Here is a 12,843-nt window from a genome sequence, read left to right as displayed (position 1 = left end):
ACAGCTGCCGACTGAGGAGCATGACACCCCGTCCGCTTCCAGCAGCTGCAGGGAGCGAGGCCACCCCGTGTGGCTTCCAGGCAGTTCCACGCCCCTGGCCGTGGCCCCAGCCAGGGTGAAAGAGCGGGCCTGGGGCCATCTGGGGCTGGAGGGTGCGCGGGACCCCGACCCCAGGTGTGGCGGGGCGTGGCAAAGACGCCAAGCTTGGGCTTATCACCCTGGGAGGTGGTGCAGTTCGGCAGGGCGAAGCGTCTTTCTCCTAGCATCCGGGTGAAGGGGACCAAAGAGCAGGGAGGCAAGGCGGCCGGAGCGAGCGAGGGTGCCGGGGCGGGGGCGCCGCGTACTCACAGTCGGCTGAGGCCGGCCCGCGGGCCGGGGCAGCGCAGGGCGCCGTCGGGCGGGCAGCTGCAGGGCTCGGGGCAGGGCTCCCCGCGCAGCGCCCGGGGCAGCAGCGGCGGCAGCAGCAGCAGCAGCAGCGGCCGGAGCGCGGGGGACCGCCGCCCCATGGCCGGGAGCCTGAGCGCGGGCTCCTGCGGCTGGGCCAGTGCCCCGGGACAGCCCGGGAGCGCGGCCCGCGCCCCTCTCCCCGCCCACTGGCCTGCCCTCCGGCTCCTCCCGCGCCGGCCCGCCCCTGCCCCCCGCCCCTGCCCCCCGCCCCCCTCGTCCCCGACGGCGCCCCCGCTGCAGAGTCTCCGCTCTGCCTCGACCCAGGACAGTGGCCTGAGGGACCCCATCACCTCCTTTCTGCTGCGTTCCCCAGCCTGGCCTCTGCATCTCCAAATGGCCCTAGTTACAGGAGGTAGCGTGTGGAAGTGGTGAATGCTTTGGATACGGGAAGAGGTGGGGAGCTCTGAATTCTCGTCCCGGCTCTGCTGTAACTATGAGTGTGAAGTTGAGCGAGTCGTGTTCCTTTCCCGAATCTCTCTTATTTCATCTGTGAGAGGGACGGACTGATGATACTCGATACCAGCCCTGTCCGCTTCAGAAGGGGTGAAAGTGCCCAGCTCAGACGCTCCTCCTCCTCTCTTTCATTCTCAGCCCCCAAATCTTTTCCCGTTCTCTCCCAGCAACTCCTTCACGCTATGGGTAATCTCTGTGCTCCCAACATCCCCGGTGATTTTTCTCGGTAGTAACTAACCACTTCCCTCCTAACATAGTGATTTGAGCGCTCTCTCTACCTTCACTGTAGACTGTGAGGTCCTAGAAAGCAAAGTCCAGTTCAGATTTATTTTTATATTTCTGGCTTCTACATGGTAAGTCCTCAATAAAGATGTGTTGAATGAATGAAACTGCTATAATAATGTACAGCGGCCGCTGCAATGGGAGGCCCAGTGTAGGCTGGACCCTGTGACAGGTTCTCTCCCTCACATCATGTCTAAGTTTCACCATAAACTAGAAGGGTGTTTGCAACGAGAAAAATGATGTCCTGAGAGGTTACGTGACTTCTGCGAAATCACAGAGCTCTTAAGTCACTAGTGGAAACCTGTTTGAACTCATGTCTCTCACCCACTTTGTCTTACCTATGAAAAAAATTAATGTATGATTTGCATACCAAGGACTTGAAAAGGAGACAAATTTTATGGTTAACCACGGGGATGCAAAATTTCCCCTATTTAATTTCATCATTAAAACACTTTTCCTTTCCTCCTTCCAAGGACTCTGTTTGGATTCTGGAAAGAGGTGGACTTTGAGAGCTGGGAAGGTGTCTAAGACTCTACAGACAGGAAGTAAAAGAACAGAGTTCCTTCTTTCTGTTTTGAAGCTAACTCTCAAGGTCAGACCAGCTAAGTCACCAGTCTGTAGTCTCTTGTGAGGCTCTTGCCTGAGGAAGGTAGATTTTTTTTTTTTTTTAATTAAAAAAAACCAAACGTTTGGCTTTGGCCACATTGTGCTAGATGGCATAAAAAAAAAACAACAAAGCTTTTGTCTATAATATTGTCTTTCTCCTCTGGATCCCTCTCTTCTACTGTTTACCTGATCTCCTCACCCTTTCATACTGCTGTATATGCTATTCACTCACCTGGAATGATTTTCTCTTCCTTTCCCATATTCCATTAAGTAAACTCCTGGTTGTCCTTCAAAACTCAGCCCAAAGTCACTTCCACTGTAATGCCTTCTGGGACCCAACCTAGCTGAGTAACTGTGCCCATAGCACTTGATTTTATGGCCTGTAATATAACACTCTGTGATTATTGCTTTAGTTTTGCTTACCCCTGACTATTCATCTTAGTATTGCTAGGAAATGTTTCTAGCTCCTAGTAGGTGCTCAGTATATCTGTTGAATAACAAGATGAATAAATGAAACCCAAGCACAGATCTATATATAGATGCTTGGTAAATCATCTGAGATGAGCTTAACAGACTTGCTTGATTAATTCTCAACCACTATGGATCTATCTGGATAAGTATCAAGTAATTACTCATGACTACTTTGAGGTCACATTTTCTTTCCCCTTTTAATTTGTCAGATTTTGGTAAGGGAGTTGGGATAGCACTGGCTTTTCAAACGTTTCCACCATGTAGCATGAAGTGCAGGAGGGAAGGAATGAATAACTCAGGGTGGCCGAGTGGCATTTATTCCAAGTCTTATGTTTTATGTGGCTTTTTCTTTTTACTTCATAGCATTTCTGTTATATAAAATGAACCATTGTTCTCACTCATCCCTGAAGAACCATTTGATTCTGTGCTTGGATATCCTTGGAGGCTATTTACACTCCAGTAGGAGAAGTTTTGGGCAGTCAGGATATCTTGACCATCATCAATAGTGTGACTTGGTCTTCAGTTTCCTCATCTGTAGGAGGAGGGGTTGGAGTCCACAATCCCTAAGGCTCTTCTAGCTCTAAAATGCAAGGACTTTGTGGCCAGCACTTATTGTATTGGAAGTAGAAGGCGTTGGATTGTGTACATTGACTTCTTACTGCTTGTCTTGGATTGGAAATCAAATCCTGTTTCTGAAGAGGTGAAGTTGTTTATTTGGAAGAAAACTCACAACTGTAATGAGTTTTCATAAAATTTTTCTATCTATGATTAATTTCAGTTGGATCTTAATCATCACGTCAGTTCTTACAATGTACCTATTATAACAAAATCACATGGAATTGTTTGCTGTAATCACAAAAGTTTGTTACAATGGAATTTACCTATCCTACTCATTAATATGTGACCTATTTAGAGTGAATATTTTTAAATCTGAAGGACTTCTGAGTCATATAACTATGCTCTTAGTTACTTTTGTCACAGAACTGCAAAAGAGCATGACCCACAAAGATTGCTAATTATATTTTGCTGACAAACTAAAGTTCATGGAATTCATAAGAAGTTTATTCTACCTTAGAGATATAAAAATATCTGACACCACAACTCAGAAATCCTAATAAAGCTCTCCAGAATTCTAGAACAGAGCTTCTCATATTGTAGGGTACAGAAGTATCATTTAGGAAGCTTTAAAAACAAAGATTCCTGGGACACTCTCTCTAAAGAGATTCTGAATTAATTGGTATGGAGTGGGGTCCAGGAGTCTGCATTTTAACAAGCGCCCCATGGAATTTTGATGCACGGGGTTGCCAGAGCACAATTGGCGAAACACTAAAATGGAAATTCTAGAATTAATTTTGCCTTGGGAAGACAAAGTTCAAGAATCTTTACGAAGGACTCTGAGTGAAGCCTAAGAATTGTGATGCACTGTCAAAGAAACCTGGTGTACACAAGCACATGCATACAAATAGCATTGTGTGTGTGTGTGTGTGAGTATGTGTACAAAATTGCTCAATTGGTTGTAATGCTGAAGCTTTTCCTTTTAAGTAGCAATCAGTTTACTTATTTTAAGTTTTTTCTTTTTTGGCGGGAGTGAGCAATTTTACAAGATCATGGATCCTATTTTTCTTCATGTCTTACTAGATCAAAACTCAACAGCACTTGATGTCACACTAAGACATTGGAGTTGGAAGAAGTCAGCAAAGTAATAAAAAAAAAACCCTCAAGTACAATAGGCAAGATTCTGTGATTCTGAACACATACCCTATTAGCACCATAACTGATACATCTTCCTCTTAAAAGCAGTGGTTTTACCTTTTCCTCAGAAGAAAGGTGAATGTAAGTGCAGAGGAAGAAAAAATGTGTAAGAAAAGAAAAAAAAAATAGAGTTATGCCTGTCAGTTGTCCATTTTTGCCACTTGGAACAAAAAACAAAACAAAGAAAATAAAAAAGGATGATCCCTGAAAGTTACATTCTGATATTTCATGCAACCTCTCTGTTGCTTGCTTGGAAATTTCATCCGTGGTGTGGAAACAGAGATGTGGTCAACTGTGTGCCACCTCCAACGTGGCCCTGGGGTTCCCGTGGGCCTTGAGAGGAACTCAATGCTACAGGCTGATGGGCACCTGGGCCCTGGTCCTAGGAGTGGGTCTGGAAATGGAGGGTGAAGGCTGGTCTGGGGCATGAGATTCCTTCTGCAACGCTGACAGAGAGAGAGAGCTAGAGAAGGGGGCTTGCCTTTTTGGTTATGTTGCCGGAAGGCTGTGAATGAATTGGGGGCTGCTGTCCTCCTTGTCTCCTGGAAAAAGCCTGTCTGTTCTGGCAGTGACTAAAGCTACTGAGAGAAAAACAGAGATGAGAGACACATGGGGAGACAGACCAGAGGCCAGCACCTCCCTTGGACTTGCCAATGTAATGAGCCAATACATCACCTCTTTTGCTTAAAAGCAAATTGAAATTGAATCTCACTCATTTGCAACCAGAATTCCTAATCTCCACTATCAGCCTTGCCGTGACCTTTATTCTGTCTACTTCCTTCACCCCTTCTCAGCTGGGAAAGAAATAGGACTTTTCTATTCTTATATCTGTCATAGGACTCATCACAAACAGTGAATTTTTCCCCTTTGCATTGGCAGCGTTTATCACAGTGCTTCTGGGAATAAAGGAGTGGAGTGAGTGAATGAACAAATGAATGAATGATAAATGAGTGAACAAAGAGGTAGTGACATAGAACCATATTATTCTTTCTAGAGAAGCTGCATTTTGCTAAAGAATTCACAAAACATTCTTTGCATTTGAGGCAAGGCCTCCTGGCAAACTGTGACCTTGGTTTAGAAATAAAATCTCAAGCTAAAATATCAGCTAGAGCCAGTACAAGGAAAGAGAGAAAGCTTTCTGAAATGGTGAAATAAATCCACAAGGAAACAGGATTTGATTTTTTTTAAACATCTTTATTGGAGTATAATTGCTTTACAATGGTCTGTTAGTTTCTGCTTTATAACAAAATGAATCAGCTATACATATACATATATCCCCATATCTCCTCCCTCTTGCAGGATTTGATTTTTTAAAAACAGGTATAGCATTAATCAAAGTGTGTACCACAGGATACTGGTTGCCTGCCATGCTCATTGGCAGTATTTAGGGAAAATGTGTCAAAGTTCAAGAAATTTGGGAAAAATTGGGTTAAAAAAGTTAAATAAGGTTCTTTACTAGACGATTTCTCAGAACTTTTAACATGCATTCTGAATCTCCGAGAGGGCCATAGCATATGGTCCTGTGACTTTGGGACATGTTTTGAGAATACGGATTTGGGAAAACAGGTTGAGAAAACTGAGTTATTCACAAATGTTCAGGCACTTGATTTTTATGGCAAAGAACCCTTTCACTGAACTAGAAGCCAGAGCTGACCTTAGCATGGATATAGCCCACTAATGTGTGGCTTTGGTGGTGAAAGGCAAGGTTGCCTGGATTCCTCTTCTCCCTCCATCCTCTAAGTATTTTTAGATACTCAAGCTCCAGAAATCCCAATGTTATCAATATGTTATTTTAGGTTAAGCATTGCTTTCCCACGTTCCTTTTTAAAAATGAAAATACAGCACAGGGTGAGAGCACATTGATTTGATTGTATCTTCACCTGAATTATTAATTTTTAGAATACTTTTTGAAGTCCATGTGTATGTCAAGTTTAGGAGGTAGATGCACTTTGCCAGCACAGAGGGAAGAGTTTGCAGAAAGCTTCCTCCCGTGAGAGCTGTGTCAGGACCCTGGTCTGTGATCTGCCTTCAGATGCATTTAAAACACAGAGATCAGGGCCTGGAGAGTGAAGAAAACCTGTGTTTTCCTCCCGGCTGCTTTGTGTGGAGGCAGCGGCCCTCTCCCCTCACCCTTCTGTTCTCATCCTGTCCTGGGCAGGCATGGTGACAGGCTGTCAGGCCTGCTGAGAGAGCCACTTGCTGGGGTGCGGCTCTATTAGAGATGCACGGAGAGCCGTACCATCTGTCTGCCTGCTGTTGATCATATCTGTCACATTGAGTTATGCTTTCCGGACATGATGTGGCATGCAGACAAACAGAAAGGCCAGTCATTACCCTAGGGTCTGCAAGGCCTTTATCAAAAGGTGAATCTCCTTCAAAGATTAGTTTGGAAATAGCCGTCAGTACTGAACGGTGCACGTGGGGCCCATGGACTGGACGAATGGTGGTCCTGTTTTCATCACAAGGGAGTGTAGCGGGGGCTGATTTGCAGCAGTGCTGAGGGGGCCTGCGAGAGAGGGGCCATGCTGGAAGGTGAGGAGTGCTATTAGGATGTGTGGAGTTTGAGGTGACATCAGGCTGGAGAGACCCAGGAGGTGGCAGAACCTCACTGGTGAAGAGCAAGGGAAACAGTGAAATGGGAGAGACAAATTTGGGGATCCTACATCAGCGGTTGTCAAATTCTTAGAATCACTTCTGGGAAGTTGCTTAAGAGGCAGATTCAGGGAGATTCTGCTTCTGTACATTTGGCGTCAGGATAGGAAATGTGCGTTTTAAAAGTATCTCAAGTGACTTTTTTTGGAGAAGGGACCCCATTCTACCCTCTGAGAAACACTGCTCCAGAGTGATTAATGAAACCCCGGGAGAGATTGCTGGAAGAGAAAAGCCGTGGGCTCAGGACGGCATGGCAGGATACCTACCAGGAAGGAGGAGGAATCAAAGGAGCTATCAGAGCCGGCTGTGCAGCAGAGAATAGACTATCCATGCAGGAAACGAGACAAATGATAGACAAACACAAAGGAAATTTTTTTCTTCCTTGAATTTAAAGATACAAAAATTAAAGAAAATCCTGTGTATGACTTTACTTCTACTAACTAGCCAAGAGAAAGGTCAGTTAAAGGAAACACCAAACGGTAGAGAAATAACTGTAAAACAGATACACTCATGTGTTTAAAATGGTTTAAGCCTTTTGGAAAGCAATATGGTAATTCCCATCTAGATCTAGGCATATGTGTATGCTCCTCAATCCAGTTATCCTAGAACTGAGGACTTTCCAAAGAAAATAATTGAACAGACTAAAAATGCCATGAGAATGAAGACGTTCATTATGGTCGATTCCACATGACAGATTTGAAATAACCTGAATATTCAGCAATATTACAGTGATTTAAAGAAATTGTGATTCATTTAATCCATGTAGTATGCAGTAACTTAAAATAATTTGAGAGACATAGGAAAGTTGACTGTGTTAAAAAAGTCAGAATACAGGGCTTCCCTGGTGGCGCAGTGGTTGAGAATCTGCCTGCTAATGCAAGGGACACGGGTTCGAGCCCTGGTCTGGGAAGATCCCACATGCCGCGGAGCAACTAGGCCCGTGAGCCACAACTACTGAGCCTGCGCGTCTGGAGCCTGTGCTCCGCAAAAAGAGAGGCCGCGATAGTGAGAGGCCCGCACACTGCGATGAAGAGTGGCTCCCGCTTGCCACAACTAGAGAAAGCCCTCGCGCAGAAACGAAGACCCAACACAGCCAAAAATAAATAAGTAAATTAAAAATAAAATAAAATAACAAATGTTCAAGTACAATTGGTGTCTAAAAAAAAAAAAAAAGAATTCCCCCACCTTTGGTATCTAATCAAGTTCCTTTCTAAAAAAAAAATAAAAATAAAAATAAAAAAGTCAGAATACAAAGTAATATTTACACTGTAAATCCAATAAGGTAAACATGTTCCTCTGAGGAGAAAAACAACAGAGTTATTTTCTGTCCTAATCCTACACCTCCAAGTCAGCTCAATACATCATGTACTGTATACCTGGTAATCCATAAACCAAAACACAGATACCAGTTGGTGTTATATGTTTCTCACATGGCCAAGATAGCTCTGCAAACACCCTACCCCTCCCCTCTCGCTAGCTTCATTATTGGTTTGGTTTCCAACTCTTCCTTCCAACTCTTGCCTCTTTATCAAGCTTAGGATGCCATGTCTGACTCTCCTCACTTTATATTAGCATCTGGCTTCCTCCACTCCTGGCTTTCATCTTCCCCTCAGACCCCGCTGTGACTGGCTGTCCCAGTGTCAGACCACCTCAGGTACTAACACCCATCTCAACAGTCCTTTAATGTGTTTAAGTTTTTACTTTACAAAAATTACATCAAAGTAATGTTCTTGCTAAAACTATCCAAATGGCTTTAAACAGCTAATATGGAAATATATAATACTTTCTCATATTCCTCCCCCATCCACAGCCCTGGCATTTGCTTCCTTTCTAAATAACTGCTGTGTATTTTATTTTATTTATTTTTGCTGTGCGATTTAATCGTCTATTGCGTAACAAATTACCACAAACTAAGCAGCCTAAAACGACACATATTTGTTATTGCACAGTTGCTGAGGGTCAGGAGTTTGGGCACGGCTTAGTTTGTAGAGAGTGGGCAGGGTCCGGGAGAGGAAATGCTGGCCTAATTTCTCTGGATACAGACTCTCAATGGATAGAGCTGTTTTTAGCCCCACATTTTACCCCCTTCACCTTCTGCAATAAGCTGCATCTCCAAGTCCTGAGTCTTTCTGGATCTGCTGCTGGAATTGGCTCAATGCTTATCAGTTTTCCGTTCCGCTGAGTTTGGGGTCACACTGCTTACATTAGCTCCTCCATCTGCTTGTTATCTTCCAAATATTTGTTGAAATCTTTCACCTGCAGTTATGCATTAGTCTGGGTCCTCCAAGAGGCAGATTTCAAGGTAATATTAAATGTGCAAAGATTTTATTAGAGAACTGCCTTTGTGAGAGAATATGGGGAGGGAGCCAGAAAAGGCTGAGAGATCATGAGACTGAGATGAGAATGAAGGAGAGGAGGGAAGAAGGCTGGGTGGAGCATCCCAGACCACAGTGCAATGTAAGGCTGTTCAGCAAGGCTGGTAGGAGTCCTCGAGCCAAAGTTGGCTGTTGGAAGAGTCTTGAGTCTCCTGGGAATGGGCTTGCCTTAGTTCCCTGCCATGCTCAGTCACTGGTAGGGAGCAATCTCAGGGAAGCATGTCTTGGATTATAGGTGAGCTTCAGAGTGCAGCAGCAGAGGGCCCTTAGTCAATTACACTCCAATAGATGGAGGCCTGAGGAGTCTCATGGCTGCCACAAATTATTTCTTCTCTCATTCCCTTTATCCTTTGGATGATTCCTTTTTTGAGGGGAGTAGGGTGGCTGTGTTTAAAAAAAAATCCTTACTATATTTTAGTGGCATCTAAGGAAGGAAAGGAAATAGATGGTATAGTTCTATGTTCATTTTATCAATCAGTTGGACTAATTTTCTCTAAAACTTATTTAATATATTTGTACTTTAAAAAAAAGTTTAAAAGAAGGAGGAAAAGGTGGTCAGAAGTGTCATAGGCAGAAAGCTGGAGGAGGATGGAGACAGAGAAAAGGCTGTGTGACGTGTGCTAACTAGGAGGTCGCTGGTGGGTGAACTTACGGCTGGTTCCACAGCTCGGGGGGCGGTGAAAGTCAGCTTGAAAGAGACTGAGGAGTGAGTAGGTATAGACAAGTCTGTCAAGAAGTCTGGTGGTGAAGGGAAGGAGAAGAAGAGAGAGTTAACCTAGGAGTGAGCTGGGTAGAGGAAACGGAGCTCCTAACAGGTTCATTAGTAGATATAAAGAGCCAGAATGCGGGGGAGAGATAGAGGATGCAAATAAGAAAGGACATTATGAACAGGGTCTAAGAGGAGGCAGGGGAGGGGATGGGATCAAGAATGCACGTGGAGGGCTAGTTCAGAAAGCAGGAGGGATACTTCTCCCAGAGAGATAGGAGCAAAGGAGGGAGGGAGGTGCAGACATAAAGAAACGTTTCAGTGGTATATCAGTTAGGATTGCTTTTAGTTGCGAGAAGCAGAAACTTGACTACTGTGGTTATGTAAGTAGGGATTTATGTGATAGGCAGTTCAGAGCAAGTATGGCAGCAATAAGATGCTGCCAAGGACTCAAGATCCTTCCATCTTTCTGCTCCATCTTGCTCTGTGAATGAATGAATGAATGAATGAATGAGCAAGATATTGGGAGATAACTATAATATTCCCATTAAGACTTTTCTCATTTAATGTTTAACCCGTTAACTGAATCACGGAAAACGTTTTCCAAGTAATAAATATTACTTATACAGAGCCCTAAGAAAAAACCACTTTTCTCTTTCAGTGAAAACAGTGTGAATGATCAACCTGTGATTTGTTTAGATAATCTGATATGTTAACAAACTGAATATCACATTACTTTTAAAAAATATGTAAATGAGGTAGGGACATGAAAAAAATCTAGATTCTGTGATGTTAACTATTGAAAATAAAACCTTAAAATAATATGGGTACATTGATAGCAATTATGAGAAATTGTATCTGTACAATATTAAAGCAAGGAGAGACCATTATATCTTGACACTAGTTTAGGTTATATGGTAAAGAGGGCTGGGATTTTTCTTTTCTCTTTCCCCCCCCCCCCCCCCCCAGTTTTGTTGACATACATCATTGTATAAAGTTAAGGTGTACAGCTAAGTGGTTTGACTTACATACATAATGAAATGATGACCACAGTAAGTTTGGTTAGCATCTATTGTCTCATATAGATACAATAAAAAGAAAAAGCAAAAAAAAAAAGAGAAAAAAAAATTTTTATTACGATGAGAGCTCTTAGGATTTGCTCTCTTACCCACTTTCCTGTATGTCATGCAGCAGTGTTAGCTATAGTCATCACGTTGTACATTACATCCTTAGTACTTATTTATCTCATAACTGGAAGTTTGTACCTTTTGACCACCTTCCTCCAGTCTGCCCTCCACCACCCCCGCTGCCCCTCTGGTAACCATAAATCTGATCTCTTTTTCTGAGTTTTTTTTTTTTTTTTTTAAGATTTCACATATAAATGTGATCATACAGTATTTGTCTTTCTCTGTCTGACTTATTTCACTTAGTATAATGCCCTCAAGTTTCATCCATGTTATGGAAATGGCAGGATTTCCTTGTTTTCCTATGGCTGAATAATTTTCTATTTTATACATACATATAATAAATATAAATATATAAATGTGATTATATATGACATTTTCTTTATCCATTCATCCATCAATGGACACTTAGGTTACTTCCATGTCTTGGCTATTGTAAATAATGCCACTGTGAACATGGGGGTGCAGGTATCTTTTTAGGTTAGTGTTTTCATTTCATTTGGCTATACTCCCAGAAGTGGAATTGCTGGGTCATATGGTAGTTCTATTTTTAATTTTTTGAGACTCCTCCGTACTCTTTTCCACAGTGGCTGTACCAGTTTACAATCCCACCAAGAGTGCACAAGATTTCTCTTTTCTCTACATGTTTGCCAGCATTAGTTATCTCTTGTCTTTTTGATGATGCCAATTCCAACAGGCATGAGGTGATACCTCATTATGGTTTTGATTTGCATTTCCTTAATGATGTGCTGTTGAGTATCTTTTTATATACCAGTGGCCATTTGTATATCTTCTTTGGAAAAATAATCTGTTTAAGTTGTTTGCCCATTTTAAATTGTGTTATTTGTTTTTTGCTATTGAGCTGTATGAGTTCTTCATATATTTTGAATATTAACCCCATATCAGATATATGGTTTACAAATATTTTTTTCCCCATTCTGTAAGTTGTCTTTTCCCTTTGTTGATTGTTTCTTTTGCTGTGTGGATTTTTCTTTTTTGATGATTCTGTTTATATTTCACTGTTAAGTTGGTAATTTATAATTAAAAAGTTAAAAAGCCCATATGGAACATTCCTTGAGATCCCCTAGAAGAAAGGCACTCGAAAAATACAAACATGGTCATCAAATTATTATCACATCATAAATGCACATGCAAGGATGGTCATTAAATTCTGGTAGCTAGCTAGGTTCCAATTGGAATGTTGGTGTGATTGAGTCTCTGTGGATCTTCTTGCAATGGTCAGCCTGCAGTGAGGTTTCTTGGGGCTGGGGGAGGGTGGACCAGGTGGTGTCACCTATGTGATGTCTGAAGGCCTCTTCCCCAAATATTTCTCTACCTCCCATACAGGTCTGCAATTCTTTTTTTTGGTGGCAGCCTGTGTGTGTGTGTGTGTGTGTGTGTGTGTGTGTGTGTGTGTGTGTGTGTGTGTGGAAGTGTTTTCCATTGTTGCAGTAGAGGCATTGAGACCTTTACAGTAATGTAAATGATTATGCTTTTCTAAAGGAAGCGTTTCAATATCTGTGAAAGGAAAAGTATGTGAAAGGAGAGACTGGGTTCTCTGAAATCTAGCCCATTCCTAAATGTGCTGAGGATGAATCTAGATCCCAGTTCAAATGACTTTTGGTCTTTCACGCCTAAGTTCTCTCCCTTCCTCTAACTGCTTCAGAGAACCACAGGGCTGGAAGCAGCTGGGCATAGCCCTCTAATTTATCCTCCTGCCCTGTATCAGCAACTTGAAATCATTCCAGTGAAGTAAGTTTCTCTATTTTTAAACACCAGAATAGGATGTTCTTCAACATCCCTCAATCATACATTCTTTGTCTGGCAAGACTCACCCCAGAAATTCTTCCTTAAGCTAAACTTCCTAAACTGAACTCCTCACCTGCAATTTTACAGCCTGTTTCTTGTTGGACTG

General features: G+C 42.7%; 1 protein-coding gene across 1 annotated transcript in view; it reads right to left on the bottom strand.

The window, feature by feature from the left end:
- Positions 1–506, bottom strand: part of LHCGR (luteinizing hormone/choriogonadotropin receptor) — a 61,017-nt gene extending 60,511 nt beyond the window's left edge. Inside the window, exon 1 of the mRNA XM_059942824.1 lies at positions 349–506. Coding sequence (XP_059798807.1) covers positions 349–506 — 158 coding nt within the window. The remainder of the gene's footprint in view (positions 1–348) is intronic.
- Between the last annotated feature and the right edge of the window lie 12,337 nt (positions 507–12,843).

This window comes from Balaenoptera ricei, chromosome 13 (assembly GCF_028023285.1).
Source record: "Balaenoptera ricei isolate mBalRic1 chromosome 13, mBalRic1.hap2, whole genome shotgun sequence".
NCBI classification, from domain to species: domain Eukaryota; kingdom Metazoa; phylum Chordata; class Mammalia; order Artiodactyla; family Balaenopteridae; genus Balaenoptera; species Balaenoptera ricei.
Note: the sequence above shows the minus strand (reverse complement) of the source record. Positions and strands in the feature narration are given on the sequence as shown.